The sequence below is a fragment of the Crassostrea angulata genome, chromosome 6, assembly GCF_025612915.1.
Source record: "Crassostrea angulata isolate pt1a10 chromosome 6, ASM2561291v2, whole genome shotgun sequence".
Taxonomy (NCBI): domain Eukaryota; kingdom Metazoa; phylum Mollusca; class Bivalvia; order Ostreida; family Ostreidae; genus Magallana; species Magallana angulata.
In genome coordinates, this window is record NC_069116.1 from 24,894,860 (window position 1) to 24,917,601 (window position 22,742).

The 22,742-nt window shown below is 34.3% G+C and overlaps 2 protein-coding genes and 1 long non-coding RNA gene across 5 annotated transcripts; 2 read left to right on the top strand and 1 right to left on the bottom strand.

The window, feature by feature from the left end:
* Positions 1-339: 339 nt before the first annotated feature.
* LOC128188993 (uncharacterized) lies at positions 340-16,203 on the bottom strand. 2 transcript variants are annotated; one of them, XR_008244203.1, is made up of 4 exons: positions 16,065-16,203; positions 3,604-3,672; positions 2,508-2,557; positions 340-2,388 (listed from the first exon to the last, which is right to left on the bottom strand). It is a non-coding gene; the product is annotated as an uncharacterized LOC128188993 (long non-coding RNA). The 2 variants fall into 2 exon arrangements; XR_008244202.1 differs by lacking the exon at positions 16,065-16,203 and adding an exon at positions 3,758-3,874.
* Positions 9,871-13,289, top strand: LOC128188990 (GTP-binding protein REM 1-like). The gene is made up of 4 exons (XM_052860349.1): positions 9,871-10,459; positions 11,348-11,436; positions 12,168-12,351; positions 12,680-13,289. The coding sequence occupies exons 1-4, from the start codon at positions 9,886-9,888 to the stop codon at positions 12,931-12,933; spliced, it is 1,101 nt and encodes a 366-aa protein (XP_052716309.1). The 5' UTR covers positions 9,871-9,885; the 3' UTR covers positions 12,934-13,289.
* LOC128188991 (GTP-binding protein GEM-like) lies at positions 13,912-19,145 on the top strand. 2 transcript variants are annotated; one of them, XM_052860351.1, is made up of 5 exons: positions 13,912-14,568; positions 14,655-14,740; positions 17,961-18,144; positions 18,318-18,579; positions 18,760-19,145. In XM_052860351.1, exons 1-4 carry the CDS (start codon positions 14,091-14,093, stop codon positions 18,563-18,565), a joined length of 996 nt encoding a protein of 331 aa, XP_052716311.1. In that variant the 5' UTR covers positions 13,912-14,090; the 3' UTR covers positions 18,566-18,579; positions 18,760-19,145. The 2 variants fall into 2 exon arrangements, with proteins under 2 accessions (XP_052716311.1, XP_052716310.1); XM_052860350.1 differs by having other exon boundaries at positions 13,913-14,568; positions 18,318-19,145.
* The last annotated feature ends 3,597 nt before the right edge of the window (positions 19,146-22,742 follow it).

The window sequence follows — 22,742 nt, forward strand, 5'->3', positions numbered from 1 at the left end:
AAAAAGGCAACGGACATTCGATAATGTATGTTTTGATAACTTAGAATACATGGCCATTCACCTTAACGAAATATCACAAACAAATCTGAGATATCCAATCAGAGATTTAATGATAAGATAATACACCGTGGCGATTTAAATTTAATGAAATCGTTTTACACCGTTTTCCGTTTTCAAGAGCAAGCCTGCTTTTACCCAGATTCGTTGGGCTTTTTAACGATATTGTTTGCAGACGTTTAATCATATAGTGAAATAGTATCATCAAAGCCGGATTTAATTGGAAACATGGCTTGCTATAGGAAACAAGCACACGTGCTTAGTGCGACATGATGGATTAAAAGAACTCATGCACTTCTGCGGTTATGTAATGTTTAATAAAGAAATGAAACTGTAACATACAAAATATACATTTTCAAAGCCACTTATAAAAAACAAGAAGAAAGACTAACAGACACCTTGCCTCGGATGGGATGCTAGTTCAACATAAGCATTAAATTTAAATTAGAGAATTAGGAAACAGGCGCAAACTCTTGCACCTCAAAAATGCTCTGGGCGATTCGTTGCAAAAAAGAAATCGTTTTGTGGAAATCTTTGTGTGATCATATGAGGATTACATAATCTGTTTGGTTACAATAGTTTATGAAAACCCGAACGAGTTTCCATTAAATATACTTTCGGAAAAAAAACAACTCTATTGTCTATGTTACGCAAACTACAACATGAAATAAATTAATCAGTCTATTTTCTTGTTCTTTGATGTTGTCAAGGAGGTTCGCCACTTGCTATCTTTTTTGCACCAAACAGTCATTTCAAAACTACTTCGACGACAACGGGTATGTCTAATAAAAGGCATCTTTTTGATAGCCTTTTGTACAAAACTAAAATAAAACAGCTTTGATGTTTGACAACGAAGCATAAGAATCCAAAGAGATAACCGCTTTTAATTAATGACACGTGATTATAACCATACAGAGGATGAATCAGCACTTAGGTGCATGAACACCACTCGCATTGAAATTCATAATCATCAAACGTTCATTAAGTGTAAAATATCCATAATTAACAACCTTTAATTATGGACGCCGGGTTCTCTGTGACAGTTTATCGGATTTCATAATTCTGTGTCAAGTATGTTTTTTGGGTTTTTTTCTTTTTCAAGTTTCCTGTATAATGCTTAATATTCCTGACGCAGGTACGGTATGTTTTGAACGTTCACCTTGAAGGATCGAACCTTGAAATATAAACATCGTTTATATAATCAAGATCACGATGACTGTTTATTAATTGTTTGACAAAGACAACAAAATTTTATCAGATTTACATGGAATTTTATTTTGTTGAAAGGGTATTTTTGCTAAAGGTTGTTGGGGAAAAACACGCTTCTATATATGGTTCATATAGTATTAATTTTGCCTCGCGTTTCTATGATGAGTTTAAATAATTATCAATAAAAAATACAACAAACCGTTTATAAGTCGCTGCAGTTAATAAACTCCTTCATCTAAAATGAGAAACACAGATAAGCAATAAATTTTCCAAAAATCTTAATCATCTGTTGTGTTATATTTGGACAATGCAATTTTTTCCTATCGTAAAATTACTGCCAAGACAATTCTGTTATCAGACAAAACAACAATTTTTTTCGCAAAGAGTTCAAGTAAAGATCAATTGACGATGAAGTAAAATTTAGAAACCATAGAACCAACACCCACAGTGTGATTTATTCTTATCCGTTCTCAGACACATTTACTATTCCGGCCGCAGCCTCTTGCTTTTTAAGTTTGAACCATTGTTTTTGTCCTCGATGTTATTATATATTATCTTGTTTTTGTTTCGCCACAGATGACAACCATCTGAAAATAGAGTGCTTCTTTGCCTCCTGTTTTTCCTCTCCAGGAACCCAAAATAACAAGTCATTTGTTATAAGCCATCGCGCTATCTCGTTAATGGATTGAAATTTTAACGCCGTTAATTCAAAACACGGCATTAAGGTAATCAGGCTGTGCGGTGGTTTACGCGTCCTTCAACCTTACCAATGGGCTCGAGAAGACCAACGCCAAACAACAGAAAACGCGGGGAGGCCCACTGTACAAGAGCTCATTAGTAACAAAACATCAAGGCAATTAGAACAGAAACAACCTGTTCCAGTGTCTCAAGTGTTGCGCGTCTCTATTCCAGGAAACGTTCTAGCTGAGCTTGATTAACTTTTAAACCGAAGCGCTGTTGCTGGCACATCTTCTATTGTACTGACAGTATATTCGTTAATAGAAACTTAAGTAGCCCAATTTGTCTGCAGATTTTCGTAGATCAAAGGAAGTCACGGTTACAATCGGATTCATAGTCAGAATCTGGAGTATCCAAAACTGCGTGTTACTGGAATCAATCTCTCTGTGAAATAAAAAGAAAAAAAAACATGACCTACATAAAACTATAAATAAATGAAAGTGTACCGAAAAAAATCTCATTCTGGTAAATAAACACGATAAAATCCAAGTTTAAATGCTTACCTTTTGGTGCATTAGGTAGAAGATTAAAACAATCTTTGCGGGAGGTCCTTCTTGGATAATTGATAATAGACAAGTTTTTAGTATATACAGTTAATTAAATGTAAAGTTTTCATTAAGATCTTTTGAACATGTTTAAATGAGTTTTGGAATGAAAGTAAGTATAGAAATCACCTTCTTCAAAACAGACAGTTTTTTGAAACAACCTTTATTCTTTTACCTTAAATTTTTCTAATCTAAAATTAAGTTCATAGCAAAAAAAAAATTGATATGTGACTTAAACTAATATGTTCGAATCAAATTTTGTTTTAATGAAGGCAACCGAATGAACCAGTAACAACTTACTTCTTATCTAAAAATAAAACTTGCATAACGAAACGTGATTGTGTCTTAGAAATGACATGAAACTTGTGCTTTATAAATGTATTTTAAAAACAATTAGTGTGATGCGTTGCTGCATGTATATATAAACTAAAGTTTCGGAGCCTCTTTAGTTATAGGTAGAATTATTTTACATACACAACCATTACATTTTTTTCATTGAAAAACCCTCAATATTTTTTCCTATTTCAAAAATCAGAATACATGTACATGTACATTCAAATTCAGAAATCTGGGATTCACTGATGTGAGGAAAGTACGGACAGGAAACATTTAAGAACGCTGTGTGGTCAACAAATTAACCGTCAGATCTGCCTTAAACTTTTAAAAATAATACTTTAAGCCATAAACTATTGTTTTGAAAAGAAATAATCCAAAATGTTGTACATTTTCTTATATCTTTACAGAGACCTCTTCTTGAAAAGGGGGTAAATACAGTCTAAAAATGGCAAAGACCACCAAGCCTTCTTAAACTGAAGCTCTACAGGAAAATTCTGGTTGACAGACGGTCTGTCAACACAAACGGTGGGCAGCTATCAAACGGTCCTCTGTATGGGTTTCATAATGAACAGAAAAATACATCCACGTTCTGTATTTTTTTTTTTTTTTAAATGTTAAGCTCATTGTATAACATCGAAAAACATCCCTACGCATGCTACTCTTTGATTTATGATCATATCGAATGTTCACGCGCGTGTACTAAACTACCTGTACCTACCTGCCAGAGGTATTTCTGTCTCTTGTCTCCCAATATAGACTATTTTTTCCGTTAACGGCAAGATTGGTTCTATAAAAAAACAGTATATAGCATCCTTTAAATATTTTTTTTAATGTGTCATTATCTGTGTCATAATCTGAGGCAAATAATATACCATATATGGCCAAGTTGTCATTCATTTTTTTTGGAAGCAGTCCTCTATCTAAACGATAAACGCACGATATGTTTGCATTTCAGTATCGAAATAATTACGAAAAATATAGTAAACCACAGCATCAAATTAAAGTTAGCGTTCTATTAATGGTAGATAGCAGAGTCTATACCTTGATGCAGAACGGTACTGAAAATCATACGAGGAGGCGGAAAACGAGGACCTATTTGTCAGAGAGTCAATATCAGATGTCTGTTTTGTCGTAAAATCGATGCAAAATGACCCTTTAATGGGGAATAACTCTGCAGGAGGTCTTGATGAAATCAGCAACGCGGACAATCTCTGAAATTGATTTGGATGACGTCTCTCTCTCAAGAATGCTTATTAATAAAGCGTGATATAACCTATTAATTGAATGAGTAAAATAAAATTCCCTTACTCTTCCTGAAAACCTCTTGATATACGTAACAGAAAGATCGGTTTTGCAGGTTTTGTTGTTATTGCTTTTGGTTTTCCGATCTGCGATAAGGTGTGAAAAGCATTTTGGTTATCTCTTATGAACGGAGAGCAAAAGATCAAGACAAGACAATACAGGGCGTTACATAAAGATGAATTGCAACGTATCCGCGATTGCCAACGGCATGCTGCACCCTGGGATAACTCGCCAGCCAAAATGCATTTGTTCGTTTGATATAGAGATATATACTGATGCAATATCTTGATTGCTGCAAAAGAATTAGCAGATGGCAAATTTATACATCATATTCTGTGCGATCAACTTCAAGATACATGTATTAAAAAATTCTAACAGATGCGATGTTTGTCCCTAGAAGTCAATTTAATTTGAAAGTGTTTGTAAATACAATATCAATCCATTATTATCATTGGTAAAGATAATGCACATGTATAGCAACACAATTTAGTTTTTAAATATCGTAACTATTTTGGCATTTCTAGAAAAAAGAAATATCAAACCAATGCTCGCACTGATTATATCTAAAAACTATTTTAAAAATATTTGTAAAAATGAAAAATGAGCAAGACAGACGGAGCAAAGAAGACTGGAAGGAATTGGCGTTTTCGTTGCCCGTATTTCATACGATATCATATTTTCCTAATCGCTTTTAGAAGACCGTGAGAAACTATAAAATGTCTTATTTTGCAGTTTGTTTAAAATGTCGTTTGTCTCAAATTTAAACGGTGACATGATTTCGCAGTTAGGTTCATTCACAAAGCAATGTTGAACTTTGTCATACGACTTAACAGATAATGACAGAAAGAAGCCAACATTGATTAAATATGTTGCAGAATATTCTTTTTTTTTTTGGGATGATTACCTTCAAGATAGTGGGAACATTGAATCTTTGCGCATGCAATACAGAGGTTTATTATCAAAACAAAAATGATATTAGCGATAAAGCAGACGAAATACCATAATGATAACCACGTTTGTTTTATTACCAAATATACGGCATGATTTGATGCAAAACATAGATTAAACTAACGCACTTGAGCATCTAACAAAAGATAACAAATACGATCTATCTATAGTAAAGCAAATGATGATGAACTAAATATAGTGAACTCTTATCAGGTTTATTGATTCTGATGCAGTAGCAAGGTTGAAATGATAAACATCACAACATGCGTTTCGCTTCGATTTTGCTATTTTAAGGTTATTAGTGCATTTATTGAGAGAATTGCAATGTGCAATGTTTATCAAATATCCCTACTCCCTTTTATGGCTTCCTGATTTGGCAATTTTATTCGACCCGATGTCCCCAATTGCAATAAAAACATGTACATACCTTTATCATCTAATGCAGGTAAAAATCTTTTCTGAGAGCTCTTACTTATTAACGTTCCTTGTATTTAGGAATAGGTAAACATTTTATTTTATCAAAGGATCCAGGAAGAAGAAACATTATTCAAGGTAAATACTTCAAGCAGGTTTACGACAATGAACAAAAATCCGTGTTGAAATAAGGTATTGTCTTTTTTAATGTTATTGGAAGGATCCAAAGGGGTACAAACGCACCTGTTATAACCATGCAATAGATTTGGAACATTAATATCGATCAAAACACATTATTTTCAAAGATGAGATGTATTGCATAAATATTTGTTTCCCTGTTGATTAGATAAAATATTATGTATTAAATTTTGAAAATGCATAAACATTTATTCGCATGTATTCGAAATTGGAATTGTTTTGATAAGTATAAAGGGCCGAGTATAAAGAAACACATATTTGAAATAAATAGAATTGTTATTTTTGTTTATAGTACATGCATTAAACGACAAATATGCTTACACGCTGTCGCCTTATCCAAATACTAGTACATGAGACAATGTAAAATCACAAAAGGTTCGTTACTGTGGGTTTTATGCATTCTTTACAAATTGGAACACTTGTTAAACACAATTTTTTTTCTTCAAAATTTACTTTCTCTCCCTATCTAACAACCAACAAACATTGCATCCCTCCCCATCTGCTGATTTTGTTAGTAGTACTGTAGGATAACTTGATCCTAAAGCGTAATTAATTAATTATCGTACATGTAGTACCAAATAACGACCTCTACTCCAAATACATGAAGTTCAGTGTGATAGTTCCAGCAGCTGTGACATCCTTAACTGATACATAAAGAAGAGGAGGCCGAACAAGCCACAAAACCAGCTATCTTACCGAGTTTATTATCAGCCTTAGTTAACTAATTACCAAAATTAAACCAGTTATCGCATTTACAGCAGCTTGCGTATGATAATATTTATGCAGGTTTTTTTTCTCGTCCGACTTGCATGATATGCATCGACATTTTGTACAGTGTTGCTAATATTAAAGTGAACCAGGCATACAAGAAGTAAACATACCGATATAGCATACTGTTAACACATTTTCCAATAAATATGAAAAAAAATGGCTCTAACGTTCGGGCTAATTCTTCATTAGTACCGCAAACTTGCAATTTGTGTATTTGTATTATGAGAAGGAACAATACAAAGAAGAATGAACATAGATAAGCTGTCTTTTTTTTCTATTCAGCTGGACTTCGAAAAAGTCTTCTCATTAAATACAAGAATTGTGAATCAACTGTAAAATAGCGTTCATGGCCATTAGCTTACTTTTTCGTAATGGATGAAATAACGTTATATATATACTATTGTTCAGCAATGAATGCAAAACTGAGACAAATCAACACCTTATAGTAATATAGTAGTATATATAAATGATATCACAAAGAGAGAGCCGGGCTTAGTTCCACTAATTAAAGGGGCATGGTCACGATTTTGGTCAAAAATTATTTTTCCGATTTTAATATTTACAATGCTTCAGAAAGGCATTTTTAATAGGCAACCAAAATTTGAGTCTCATTTGTTGAGTTATAAGCGAGTTACAGCGCTTGAAATTCTTCGCTATGTAAACAAAACGTTTGTTTACATTTTAAAAGTTGAAGTAAAAATTTCAGTTTTAAACCTAAAACGAATGTGTTAAACGTTAGGAATTGTATATCTATGTTTAAAATAAATAAAAAGATAGATAAATAAGCTGGAAAATCTTTTACTGGTATATGGAACCTATGTAAACAAAAACAGGGCACGAGCCTTGTTTACATGACAAATAATTGTGAGCCCTGTATCTTGCTTATAACTCTACCAATGACTCTCAAATTTAATTTGATGATTAGAAATGCATCTCTAAAGCATTGCAAATAATAAAAACATAAAAATAAAATTTGCTCAAAATCGTGACCATGCCCCTTTAAAGCCCAGTTCTCAACCTCCTGCAATCGACAAGGCAGGGGCCATGGTCAAACATTAGACAATATTGCGTGATGTGAATTATAACACACAGGACACAGAAATTTTGTTAGTATTTTTTATGAGAATTTTTTTTTTGGAAAATATATCGGTAGTATTGTATTAAAGTGCTATCAAAAACAGACCGTGACAAATCTTATATTTTTTTCTGTTTTGAGTTATCAGTAAAGACTGTTTACAAAATACCTTTATTCAATATTTATCATTTTATACAAAATGTTAAAAATCGAATAAAGGATGAATTTTGATACGGTATATATACATATTTATTTTTAAAAGTAAATTTAGATCATACCAATTTATATCTTGCATGTACTGGTATTAAAAAAAACATATTCATGATATCAAATAAAGGTTTCATTATTGAATTTCTTGTAGAAAAAAGATAGAAATATATATAGCAATGTGAATACGCAGTTTGACAGCGTGACGTTTGGAAGCCGATTGAGAAACATTTTCTTTTTTTTCAGAAACATACTGTATTTTTTGTCTCTTATTCGCGATTCGGTTAAACAACCCTATCCTTCAACCGAATTTCCCCCCTTGTAAACAGCATAATGTCAACAAGCTATATTGGCTCATGTTGATATCATTTACTTTAACCTCTCTGTGAACTTTCTCATTTACCGCATATTTTGAACTTGTTTGATGTTTAACGTATAAATATAAATAGACAAGTAATAATAAGCATCTGATCACCAGTACACACAGTAATATGTCAACCTCTGTGGCAAACGTCGCAGTATTTCCATTGAACAAATTGCTCAACTTCATAAGCGGTCACCTTTATGGGAAGAAATAAAACTCACTTAACATTTTTATACTTTAGATATTGTAAGTTAAGGGCAAAGTTGCTTATTTTAAATGATTAAAAAGCTAATTAAAGATTAATAGGAAAGTTCAATTAAAAATATAAAAAAAATCTACCATTATGATAGATTAATAGTTAGATAGTTTCGACCTTATTTTCTGTCCACGTGTTATTGTGCATGTATTCTAAACAACCCGCTAATGACGTAATGACATAATAAACGGTGAATACTGACCAATCTCCCTACATGCAAATTTGACCTTGTTTACCAGAAAAGCCAAGCCACCCTAATGTAACAAGTTGATTATCTAAATTAATACAGATATTCGTTGTTTGTCTGTTGGCAAATGAACCAGTTCTTGATTTAGATATGTAATGTACCAGTAAACAGTCATCAGCTGTTTCGCCAAAGTACTGAGACAGTTATCACTTAGAACTCGTTCACCTGGATAGACAACTTGATGCTGTACTCAGTCAATGACCATGGGAATTGCTTACGATGCATGGAGAACACAGGTGCTTTCTTTATAACAGTTGCTTATCCTGCGGACAAGGTTAACTTAAAGGTTAATCCTAAACTGTTTGTATCGGATTAGGTGTTTGTTATCTTTGGGCTAGGCGCCGGCCTGTCAATAACAGCTATTTTTGTTTATACATATTATGCAGAAAGATTTCATCATTTTTGCACTATGCTTACTTTATTCATCACTCTTTTCTTCCATGAACATCAAAAAATACAAATATTTGTGATGAAATATTATCGTTTTAAAATTAAAATTTGTTGCTTACTTTTATGATTTTTATGAAAAAAATTTCCTCATCCTAATGTATCTTTGTTCGATGCATGCTCTAAATAAACGATTAAAACGAATTCTTAAGATTGCTGGGCGAGAATTTAACATTTTGTGTGGTAATTTACAGAACTCATTTTGACTCGACCGGGTTTTCTCAATTCAACATTCAAATGTGTTTGAGTGTTTTATAAATATGCTACAAGATAACATTTAATGAAATCCAGAAACATTCGAAATAAAGCAAGCAATTGTAAAAAAGATAAACTAGAACGAGGGAAGTGGGACAGAAAATCTTTATAGTCATTGAAAACCGAAAATTAAAGTTTTAGGTTTTGTTTTGTAAACTAAATTTTCAATATCAAGGTCTGGAAGGCCTAATGCAAAATTCTAATACTGATTAATTCATTTTTTCTGTAAAAAACCGAATGCTTATAATTTAGAAAATAATGACGGTGTTTCAAAACACAAATATATCAATTCTCAAATAACAATACATGTACATAGACTTCATAAAAATAAAAAATAAACCCCAACGCGAAATGTTCATCCAGTGCAAGTACAGCAAGTACAAGTCTTTGCACTAGACTTATTACTTAATATTTCAATACTGTTTAATATCAAGATTGACAATTAATGTTTTGTCCGCAACCAGCGTCTTTGATATGACTAAGAGTAGGATCACCTTTGCGCATTCTGGCAAAGAAATGGCGAGAAGTAAACGATATCAGAGCCAGCACCTTATGACTCAGCTCTTCAGGCGGTGGGTATATATAACTTCAAGAGAGGTAAACATTAGATATACACTCACAACTTTCCTGGAGATTGTGCTGAACACAATGTTTTCAAACATGAACCAATTGGGAGACATGCAATATAAAGAGGATCTGATCAAGAAACTACAGCCTGTAGAGAGATCCTCATCTCTTCGCATTGAAAGGCCAACTTCACTTGCTATTCGACAACACAGAAGAAATAGCCTGCCTAGTCCTTCTGTTATCAAGGCAATCGTCCATACACCGGACTTGGAAAGAGTCCGGTCTTTTAGTCTTACTCGAGACGGACTCAAAAACTGCGGGGACAAAATCAGGCGACGCAGTACATATAGTATTGCAACAAGTGAGGGGCCTGATTCACTTTCCACCGGAGCAACGTCTTCTTTGGAAAGCATCTGTCAGAGGCAACAATTTAAGGTTGCTATCATAGGATCTGCAGGAGTTGGAAAAAAATCGTTGAAAAATCAATTTGCAACTTCAGAAGAACTTTACATTAACAATAAAAGTAAGTAAAAAAAAAAAAGATTGGTTAATATTTCCGTTTATCATTTAAAGGAATATGCGGCGTATTTTTTCATGCTAAGAAATATTTGATTGATTTATTTATTTAAATATGTTATATAAGATATATCTTCACAATAAATTACGCAGTTTATATCAATCGGGATAAAAAGATATAGAAATTAATAAATAATTTTTATAATTATTTTCGATTCCACGATAAATAGAGCATTTGAATAAACCCCGCCTTAAATCGGCCACGTGATACCACGAAATTTTTGAATAAAGAATAAATAAAACACTCTCAGTACATGCATCCCTCAGGAAGAGGGGGTATTCACAAATTTTATCGTGTCGTTGATGCTAAAATTTATTACACATAACAATTATCAATTCATATAGTTTTACATTAATGAATAACGGAATAATAATGATTTGGGTATCACCTGATATAAGAATTATCTAATTTTAGACATAAAAAATGTGATTCTAATTTGTAAACAAACTGTTCTTCAATACTAGATTTTCCCACACTCATGCGCAGTGGCATTACAAATGGCCGATCACATTGATATTCATCAGATGTGTAGCAAAGTTTAGAGACAAATAACTAAAGAAAGAACATGTTTTACGGGCCTAAAGTTTGTGAAACGTCTAATTATAAGAAGCATGATGTATATTTTTACAAAAACTCATGTCAAAAATTTTACCCCAAATACTCGATCATACGAGAACAAAATGACAATATTTAAATGAGAAATGCAAATTAATGTGTAAGAAATACGGTCAGATTTGTCCCAGAATGTCCATTAAGAATGCAATGTTTTTTTTCATCTTTCAGAATTTGAATAGCATTAGTTTCAGTTCATGCATAATTGTCTTCTTTCTGCAGACGATAGTAACAGAGACCAGGGAGAGATCTGCGTCTTGATGGACGACGAAGAGTCGTGTGTGATATTTGTTGACGAAACAGAATTAGCGGTAAGAAGGAGTAATTTGCCTCAATGGGACTACCTTGTCCGAAAGCATGTGGTAATACCACATGAAATGAACCAGATTAAATGCTCTTTGTCACGCAAAGCATTAAATGAGCAACGAAACTAATGATACCGGGTTACCCACGCGTGTGAATCAAATTTCTAAGAAGATCTTCCTGAGTTATTATTATTTTTTGTATCAGTCGAGTTTATGTATACCAACATCTGAAGAATGATATAAACATTACTTTCTATAAATAACCCGGATGCTAGTCAGAGCTTCGGAGACGTAAGAAATAAGAGGATAAATACCTACATTTAGAAAGTAAAAATTATTTAATCAGAGAAACGTGTCATGTTCTGTCCTTTAAGGATAAGTCTCCAATCATTCTTGTTTCTTACATAACTAGTGAAACAATGCGATTTAGAGATAAATTTACTTACATGTATATACACACATCACGCACAATAGCTGTTTACATATAGGTATTTTTGACCTATGCTTTTCGAAAACTTTACTTTCAAGAATATGATAAAAGACATTATAACTAAGATTTCAATTTTAAGATATAAAAATGTTGAACATTATTATGAATATATTAAGAATTGTATCAAGAGTTGTAAAAATGTTTTGATAACAAATAACAAAGAAAAAAACCGCATTTTTTTTATGCCAAAGAAAATGAAAAGAAAACGCTTATCAAATTCATGCTTGTTTTATCTATCAATTTTCAGAATCAAGCAGAAAATGAGTTGGTGGATTCCATAGTGGTAGTATTTTCAGTTGTGGACAACAAATCGTTCAAAAATGGAGTCAGAAAAATTGAAATGATTCGGCAAGAATTTGAGTTCGAGAGACCACTGTTTCTTGTCGCTAATAAAGTAGATCAGGCAAGGCAGAGAGTCGTCACTGAAAAAGGTAGATATAGAATCGAATAAATGTTAACCACATATGTAAAAGATTAAGATTTTACTTTATTATTATTAAAGAAAATTAAATGAATTTTTTAGAGATATCAACCGTTTGCAAAATTGCTAATCGGTTAATCTCTTCTAGGTTCGACAGATTAACCGGTTACTCGTATCAAAATACGCATGTTTTGACATGTTTCTATTATTTTTTATAAATGTTATAAATAACACAGAATGTAAAATTAAATAATGAAGAACTATAAAGAATTTCTTATTTATGTTTTTAAAAACTTCATTTTAATTTAAACATTCATTATTTTTTTTTTAATCGCTAGATGCCAAAAAAGTAGCAACTAGATATAACTGCAAGTACATAGAGACATCTGTGGCGCTAAACCACAACGTAGACCAACTTTTGGCGGGAATTATTCGCCAGATCCGAAGCAGAAGGCAGAGCAGCACATACAACCCTGATTGTGAAATGACCAAAGACTCCAAGACAGCATCCATGTTCACCAAAATACTTCTCCAGAAACTGATGAAAATCGGACATCCTGATTTTTCGTGCACAAGGTTATTTGACGTGTGAAGAAGGGGAATTCCATGATGAATCCGCAAGGGATGATGATACGATTTACATATCATTGGTTTCTGTGACTAAGGCTTGACTGTATGCATAGAATGTATTGGAATAACAGAGATATCAGTGCAAACTGACATGTTGGGGTTAAGGGACATGAACTGAGTCACAAAAAAAATGTTTGGTTGATGAAAATCGGATGAGATTAGCCGGAGAAAGATTTCATCGTCTCTACACTCTAGATCAGATTGATAGTTCCGTTTTGTATTTTTTTTTCTACTTATTGTATATACATGTACATATTCTTGTTATATTTTTTACTTCATTTTGTACCTTTATAATAAAATATATATTAATTGAACAAACTCCTCTCCTCTTTTTAAATCTATCATTGTAATACTTACCATGGGACTTCGTCATTGTTTTCCTGTTGTTGACAGGAAATACTTAGATCAATATCAATGATTCACTTTAAAAAAATGAACAAACAATTAAAAGATAACTCATCGAAGAGATCGATAATCATAAAATATGAATAACAGGTCGATATAGAACATCATGATAACGCAGTTGAAATTCAATTTTAGGGAGTGGCGAATACGCCCTTTACCGTTCACAATAGTTTATTGCATCATGGTAGTATACATTCTCAAGATTTTTGTCATTCCTCTGTATTACGAAAATATCACAACTGGGCAGGCACCACAATCTGGCACCTTCTTTCAAGAGAATAAGCCTGAATAAAACAAGAGGAAGTGTTGTAATAAAGAATAAAAAATTGGGTTTCATTTTTTCTCCAATATTATGGTGTTATATTTCACTGCTTAATCAATGATGTCAATTGTTTTCATAAAAAACTACTGCACCTTATTCTTTTGCATTATTAATTTCATACGACTAACCTTGTGAAAATAGACATGATTATGGAATTTAAACACTGAAAATTACAACCGTTACATGTCGAAATGCAGGTACGAAAGTACATCACCTGCAGATTGATTGGGGAGGAAAGTAACGGTCGGAGCCACCTATCAAAATCAAGACTATATTTACCGACCGACGTGTACGTACTAGTGATTCACTCATCTCTTTCACTTACATAAATAACTGTTGCAATCTCTGAGAGTAAACCAAAACAACAAACACACTACCAAAGCCTTGGAGTAATGTTAGCAGTGAAATCCAACCAAGAATTTAGGGACCCCAAGGGACTTCTTCAGCCCCCTGGGGATTCCACAGAGTCTGGGTTTAAAAGAGTGTCTTCATTTAAACAGAAAAAGCCCGACCATGTGAGGTTGGATGTGACCTTGGTACGACGCAACAGCTTACCAAGTCCAGTGAGCCCTAAAATGCTCCTGGCGCCCCCCGAGGCCCGCCCATTAGAGAGGGTGCGGTCCTTCCATTTATCGAGGGGAGGCGTCAGGAACCGGGGGGACCTTATTCGTCGACGGAGTACTCTTAGTGTGAACTCTTGTGAAAAGTATGACACTGGGGCTGAAGCCATGGTCAGCAACAACGACAACGCGACGCCACGTGTTGTCAAAATGGTCAGGTTGGCTCTAGTGGGGTGCGATGAGGTCGGAATTCATACACTGAAAAACCAGTTCACTACTTCAGAGGAATTTTACATGCACCATAATCGAGGTATTTTTTGGTCATTGTTATGATTCCCGTTGTCAGACTTAAGTCAAAATGTGTAACAGCATAATTCATATAAACTACAATTTTAGATGGGGCCGAGTCGCCAGAGGACATTTTCATTCTACTGAACAAAGATGAATATTGTGTACAGTTCGTTGACGAATCAGAATTAATGGTGAGTACTGTACAAAAGTGGTGCATTAAGATTAGAGATAGGTTATCATTCGATAAATACATGTAGATAACTGGTGGTTCATATAAAGATGCGTCAAAACGTATGTACATATGTATACTTAAACCAAAGAGCCTGAAATTCTTGTGATGCAATAGAACAAGCTAGCTTATACTTGACGAAACGATGGATATGCCATTGCCAAGAAGGCAACAACTACTGGAGCATTTAATTCCAGATGACACCACTAGATCTTGGCGCACGGTGCCTTAGGCGACTGCTTCGCGATCCCCGATATCAGTATAGTTCCCGGTCCGAAATCTATTTCTACATGCAACATGTGTCACCACTTATATACAGAATAACCAAATAATGAAAATAAATCTTGCGTGTTAAGCCGAACAATGTGATCGACAATAAAACTAGGAATTCCAAAATTGCAGACGATTTATTACGTATAATGAGTTGTTCTTTTCTTTCAAGAGAGAATTCTCTGGGGAAGATGCAAACTGTGTGCAATTTAATGAGGCGACTGCAGTTTTAAGACATGCTTTATTACGATCTCACAATTTCAGTGTTAAACGCAGCTTTTCGAATTATATCTTACCACTTAAACATAACTTTCAATTATTCTAAACTATAGTGAAAAATTAGAGCATTGGTATGCAGACTTATCTGTATAAAAGATCTATTTATATTTCTATGTTTGAAAAATATTTTTGCTATCTGAAATATCTGGGATGATTTATATATAGAGTAATACTAATATTGCGCGGTTTACCTTTTGAAAAGTCTCCAGGGTATGTAGAATATGCATTAGTATATCAAACATTTCAGTGGACTCTATTAACCTTAATTTCTTAGACATCAGTGGGATAGACTCTTTAACAATTATATTGTTTACTTTCCTGTACAGACCCTTGCAGTTATTATAACCAAGTTATTTATACATTTTTATAGTAACCTCAAACAGTACGAAATCGTAACATTTTCCAGTGAAAATTATTATTATTATAGGATTAACAACCAAGAAAAAAACCGTTTCTATTTTTGTCCCTGTGCCCACCTAGGGAAATTCGAATCACTTCTATTACAGTTACGTAATGGTAATTGCACGCATTTCCAGGATGTCGAACCTATTTTCTTCCAAATCTGTTACAATATAATCATTCTGCTCTCCCGGAGGGGGGACATTAAGTACAGCCATTGTTTTTTTTCTATTTGATTGGATTTCCCATCGAGGTATCGATTTGTTTTCGTTCTGTTATATGCAAGTACACAAAAAGGAAGTACCTTGTAATCTGCTCCAATTGTAAAAACTACTTACCTCAGACGGAATGTCTTCTGGTCCCTGAGCTAATTGCATCTGTAGCATTATATCACTTTGTTGTTATTGATAATTAATGTTGGTAAAAATTGTTTTCATGAATTACGGTTTTCTGGTTGAACGGTGAAAAACAAAAAATGGACGATAGCAAATGATCATTCTAAATTTTGTGTGTTTTTTTCAAAGTTTGGCGGTTGTACAAATGTTACAATTTTTTTGGAGGAGATGATTGAATGATATCGTAGATAGCCTTGTCAAAAATAGGAGAATCCGTACAGAAAGTAAAATACGATGATGCACGCAAAAATCTCTGCCCCCGGACAGATAGTATCGGTACATACATATAATAATTGAGCTTACACCGATACAGTGGAGTTCTAACCTCAATGACTCTGCTAAGATATGCCAAACATACCTAGAAGCCGGGTTTACACCGCTCACTGCGTTCTAAATGATAACTGAGGCCCGACCAATCTATTTTCTGTGTAATTTGACGAAAAAAAGTTAATTCGTTGTAATTGTTCAGAAAGGGTCTGTATTTAGAGAAAATTACCTATCAGAGAGACCATAAATAGACGCGTGTTTAGGAAGACAACCAGATCACCGACGTCTGTAAATAGATAGCTATTGTACCCGAATACGGAAACAGTTAGCTGCAATAATGTAGCCCTCTCCCGATTTTTTTTTTTTTTTTTTTTGGGAGAGGGCTACAACTCCATAGGATCTCCGTAATGGTGCAAGTGCGGGAGTGATTCACTCCCGCAACGATTTCGTCTCAAATCGTTTATAAATGACAATAACATTTGCATTTCTTACCTGAACTCAAACGTTGTAGATGTCTATGGCATAAATTAATCCAAAAATATCAAGTATAGTCCATATATCGGTTACTTTTTGTGTATGTCAACAACGAAAGTTGAATTTGTCCGCCATGTCTACTGACCTTGACAGGTTTTATTTTGGGACAGCCAATGAGAATTCAGGAGCGGATCTTGAACTGAATATAGGAATTCCCCTATTATAAACATAATTAACGCGGTAAATATGAATTTTCCATTATATACCATTTCCTTAAATGATGTTTTAGTGTTATAACGAGGTAAGATCAATTATTTACACTGACATTCACGTTATCAAGCCCATCAAAACTCCAAGCGTACATCCCATAAAATCACGCGAGAACTGTCATGGCTGCTGAAAAAGACGACTGGTAAACATGCTGATGTGTTTTACCTGGTTTTGATTTATATACGATTAATTTGTTTAACCTGAATTAAAAAATCATTTTATCTCAAGGAAGACAAATATAAAATCGATCTTTTCAGACCGAAGTCAGCCGCATTAAAAACTTAATTTTGCACCATTACGGAGATCCTGTGGAATTGTAGCCCTCTCCAGTAAATATCAGATATAAAAAATCGGAGAGGGCTACATTATTGCAGCTAGGAAACAGTATTTGTCATTCTGCCAAAAATACACATCATTATGTACACTGTACATGCAGAGTGAAAACGATGCTTATATTTTGGGTCAAACACAGTATTGGACTAAAACTAGCTATCATAAATGCCTCATTTCATGATATTTGCCATGAAAATTGTCAGAATTGTTGAACGTAAGCGCGGATCAAAAAAAAAAATCCCAGAGGAAGGGGATATCCAAGGAATAATTTTGTTTGCTAGGGGTCAGAGAACCATTTTTCAACAATTTCACTTGTGAATTGAATAAGTTTTTCAACGAAAGGGGGATCCGAACTTATGGAAAGTTATAGCCCCCCCCCACCCCCTAATCCGCGTGCATATTACCTATGTTAAGAATAATGAAGACGGAAGGCAACATTACATACTTATTTAAAAACACGTCTTTAAAATGTTTTTAAATTTTTATTCTCTGCAGGAAAGTAAGAAATCTTCCATGGTGGACGCTGTCATGGTGGTGTTCTCCGTCGTCGATACTTCCTCCTTCCAGTATGCAGTCAAGAAAATCGAAATCATCAGAGACAAGATGAAATTCAGCTGTCCGATAATCCTTGTTGGGAATAAATGCGATTTAGCTAGAAACAGATCTGTCTCTGGAAAAGGTACATTTAGCTGCAAAGACAGTCTCGCCTTTTTCATTTAGAATTTTACTTGTAGGCGATCATTTATTTGCGAGTACAAAATCTTTGTTTATCAAAATCTTCCGATTTCATTCCGTTTGTAGCCAAAGGAATAATTTTTTAAACCAATTTTTTAATTGGTTTTTTTTATGTAGATGCACAGAAGATTGCAGACAAGTTCAGGTGCAAATACATAGAGACGTCTGTTGTCCTCAACCACAACATCGACGAACTATTGGTTGGGGTCGTTCGCAAAGTTATTCAAAGACGAGAAGGCGGGAAAAAGCAGACGACAACTGAAGATTACCAATCCTCCAAAAGCCCCAGTTTTACGAGGCGTATGCTTAACAAACTAAAGAAATTTGGACAATCAAAAGATAAATCTACTAATTTGTACGATTAATGATGACCCACAGGGTTAGTACATTAATCTAAGTTTTGACAATATACATACTAGTATGTAGAACAAAAAATTAAAAGATTTGAAATTGGTGATTATTCATTCAGACAAACACATAATAAACTGTGTAGAATTAAAATCATTACAATTAAGCAATTTATTCATTTTATTCATATTTTATTCATATTAATGTTTAGCTACGTGAAAAATCTGTCGATTAGGGATGATTTATTCCTAGAGGAAACATTGTACAATATTCCCCTCTTCAACCCATTCCAGTTTTCGTCAGTGTTGTGTTCATCACTATGGACTTCCGTAATTCTGTAATTGAATCAATGAATTGTTTTTGTCTGTGGAAAACTCTATATGCCTGAAAGAAACAATAACTCATTGTCATGAATATTCATGAATCCTTATGCGTGTAAAACAAATTAGCTTAAAATTTGTATTGTTGTACTGAGAATGAATGTTGCTTACCGCTTGTAAGAATGAGAATGTGGTCAATATCATATGAATGTTCATGTTTTGTACTTTGAAATATGCAAATTAGTAATTAAATAAACTAAGTTTTGAATTCACGATACTTGTGTTTGTAAGAGTTTCTGTTTAAAAAAAATGAGATAACTTTTGAAGTACAATAATAAAAAAAAAATGAAATATTCAACGTCATGAATACATAAACCTGCTAATAATTGCGGTGTGAACCTGTGTATTTTTTATAAACAATTTTTGAGTTATTAGAAATTCCAATCAGTAAGACACATCTTTACTTTTGATATTTATTGTTGACAGACATTTTTTACTAAAATATTTGAACAACTTCCTTGCAATTGCTAGTTAATTCGTGAAAAGATTAGAAAAAAGGCGTAATACCGGTATATCTTTGACGACAGAGCGCGTGAACCAGGAAAAATACGAAGAAATGCAACGATAAAAATATTAATGCTAAAACCCCTGTCACACCGGAGCTGCGTCCTCATGGCGATCCCGCTGCGTCCTTAAATAATGTAAAACCCCAAGGTTAACGCAGTAGAGTCTCCTACAGCGCCGTAACAACGCAACGGCATCTTCGTCCGTCGCGGTGGGATCGCCTTGAACAACGCACCGTGGCTCTGCGTTCTGATAAACACGCCGTAGAAGCGTAGTGAGGTCGCCGTGACAGTGCCGTCAGATCTCCAACAGAACCACAAGACCTCTCGGCGCGTTCAAGGAACGCAGCTAATCGCAGTGTAGACGCAGTGATAAGTCAATTGCGCTTGCACGGAGACCTCACGGAGTCCTTTGGGATCTCCCTGCGCTCTCACTGAGCATCCACAGCGTTTGAACAAGTTGTTTTTCATTTGGCTGCGTTCACACAGCGACCCCAAAGAGCTGTTGCTGCGTTCATCGCGCTCTTGTGACGTTCCTTCTACGTTTATACCGCGCTCCCACGGCATTTCTAGTGCGTTGTCATCAAGACCACGAAAACTCAAACAATGGTTGTTGTACAATAGCAAGCGATGTAATAATCATCAAACATCTTTTCTATGTTTTCTAACAACTAATAACGCATTTTTTTGTAGACCTGACTACTAAGAGTTTTGTCCTAGTCCTTCACAAAGTGTTTAGTAGTTACTGTAGTTATGTTTTGATTACAATTTACCTTTTCATAAAATCAAAAATATTTTTAATCATTTATTTACTTGTTGTAAATTTTTGTTTGTTTCCCATACAATTGTATAAATTAATATTAAACTACCAAGAGGTAAAGAATGTCATGTGCACGCAGTCAGCGCGCAGAGCACGCCGTGGACGCACGGTAAAAACTTCTAGCACGTCATGAGTGCTCGGCGGAGACTCAGCGAGAGCGCAGTTAATCGCCAAGTAGAACTGCTTGGAAACGCAGTTACACGCCGTGGGAGCTCCGTAAGAACGCCTCGGTCGCATTCAGGACGCCGTGACATCTCCACTTGTAAAATTGTCAAATAAAACTGTACATTTTTTCTGAATTTTCCTTGCGATCATACGGCGATTCCATGAATTTTACAACGCCGTGAACACGCCGTGGGGACGCAGCTTGGTGTGACAGGGCCTTTACGAATATCGAAATCCCGCAAGTGTAACCTGTTTTGCGCATTATAAGAAACAATCCAATATATAGAAACTCTAGAAACAGGACAAAAAAAGCCAGAAGGCGAAAATCGACCAAATAGTCAAGCCAAGCAAAAAAAAACAGTTTGTTAATTGAAATTGCAATCGATTTGTCGTGGAAACTCCCAAATTTTTATCGGTCACACACAATGTGAGACATGCACTCCTCACCATGCCCCCACCCCTCGCACGTTGCAACACCAAAGTACCTTGTTCGTAGCGCGGGCGTTTGAACGACGTATATTTTTTCTTTCGATTAATCACATGAGAAAAAAATTTATCAGTTGAAACAGAAGACTTTTAATTATCGTAAAAAACGACAGTGAAGGTCGAGATTTTTACGTCACAAAAGAAATGCGCATTAGAAAGATGTTTCTGATTTCTTACACATTGAACGCTTTGAAAACGCAGAAAAAGAATGCACTATGTTGTGTGGGTCTTTTTTATTTGCTGAATATTTTCTTTAGATGATCACGATTTTAAATAAGAAAGCGCAAATTTGCTAAATTTTCAATATCAAGTGTAAACAACACTTTTGAATGGACAGGTTCTCAAAAGGAGTAAAGCTTCTTGACCTTGATTATGATATTTGAAAGTTTTCCGCAGAAAAGTCACTTGATAGCCATGCCAATTTGGTCTTTAGAGTGAGCAGAATTTACTCGGATCCAAAACCTCAGGGAACTAGTTCATTCGTGGGTATGGGGGCACACTCAAGGCTCTAAATCCTCTTCAGAAAAAGAGGAACATTTGAGATTTGGGGTTTTCTTAAAATCATGAACATGACCTGTATTTGATAAAAATGGCCGGGGCTGCTTGTCTACATCTCTGATCCGTTTTATTCGATGTATATGTGTGGGAACAGAAGTTTCACTGTAAAGGGCACTGTACTCATTTTAAGACAAAACAGTTCCTGCTAATTTTCACTTAATAGCACTATGAACGCCTTTCGAAAACGTATGGTACAGAAACCTGTAATTTTCTGATGTCACATAATGACCCTGTCTTTAACACTGTTAATATGGATAACAAAATGATTTCATAGAATTTGCTAATGGTTACTTCGAGTTTTTTGGTGCCAGAATGTAACAAACTAAACGGGTGTGTATAACCATGGGAAATTAATTCTTAAAAGAGCCCTTACTGACGATAACGTTTAATTTCAACAGATGCCTCTGTTCGAGATGTCTTCCACTGTCTTTGGGGATCAGAAAAGATCATTGATTTCTAACCAAAAAATCTTAGATTACTCATCTTAACGTTTTTGCTGCTGATTTGGTATTTTCCAACGCGAAAGTACGACGCGATGATGAAGGCTACATGATACTGCGTCGTGATTTTATATCTGTTTATGACCAAACATGGAGCATTCAACGAATTTTATGTTGAGGTTGTTGTTTTGTTCATTCAAGGAAGTAGTGATCCCACTTAACGATACAATGTAGTCGACATAATGTTTGAAATTATTCTTAATATATAAACTGAAAGAGAAACTGTTAAACACTAAATTAATCAAGTAAAAGGGCGTCCTTCAAGCTTTATGGTTTGCAAAAGCAAATCCATTTCGCCCATCAAGTCCTAAGGAACATCCGCGCTAACAGCATATTTCGTTAGAACGTGAAGAAAAAATTAATTGCAAACCTCCTCCACTTTTAGTAAAACCAAGACAAATCCAATCTGATTTTTTTTTAATTAGATGGTTATACAAGAAAGCGAAAAATACCATCGAAAGGATTTTTTACGATTTTACCCAATGAAATTGGCATTTGGAGCTGATGAACTGTCAAACCATAAATTATATAAGCCAATTCTGTTTTAATATCACAAAAATGTATATTGAATTCGAAGAAAGAAAAGTTTGTTTCATTTAAAAAAAAAATCTTTTTTTGTAAGAAGTATCCTATATCTAAGTATCTTTCTTACTATAAATAATGCCTTTATTATTTTTAATCTAAAATAAGCCATTACACTGACAAGATCAAGTATTTGCATTGTGTTTTCAGTAACCATGGCTGTTTTAAAATTATCCTTCGAATTACCGGTTTTGTTTAAA

Excerpts from the sequence above, each read along its gene's own strand:
- LOC128188991 (XM_052860351.1), top strand. The coding sequence starts at position 14,091 with ATGTTAGCAGTGAAATCCAACCAAGAATTTAGGGACCCCAAGGGACTT. Across the intron at positions 14,741-17,960 it reads TTGACGAATCAGAATTAATG|GAAAGTAAGAAATCTTCCAT; the intron begins GTGAGTACTGTA and ends TATTCTCTGCAG. Across the intron at positions 18,145-18,317 it reads CAGATCTGTCTCTGGAAAAG|ATGCACAGAAGATTGCAGAC; the intron begins GTACATTTAGCT and ends TTTTTTATGTAG.
- LOC128188990 (XM_052860349.1), top strand. The coding sequence starts at position 9,886 with ATGGCGAGAAGTAAACGATATCAGAGCCAGCACCTTATGACTCAGCTC. Across the intron at positions 10,460-11,347 it reads ACTTTACATTAACAATAAAA|ACGATAGTAACAGAGACCAG; the intron begins GTAAGTAAAAAA and ends TTCTTTCTGCAG. Across the intron at positions 12,352-12,679 it reads GAGAGTCGTCACTGAAAAAG|ATGCCAAAAAAGTAGCAACT; the intron begins GTAGATATAGAA and ends TTTAATCGCTAG.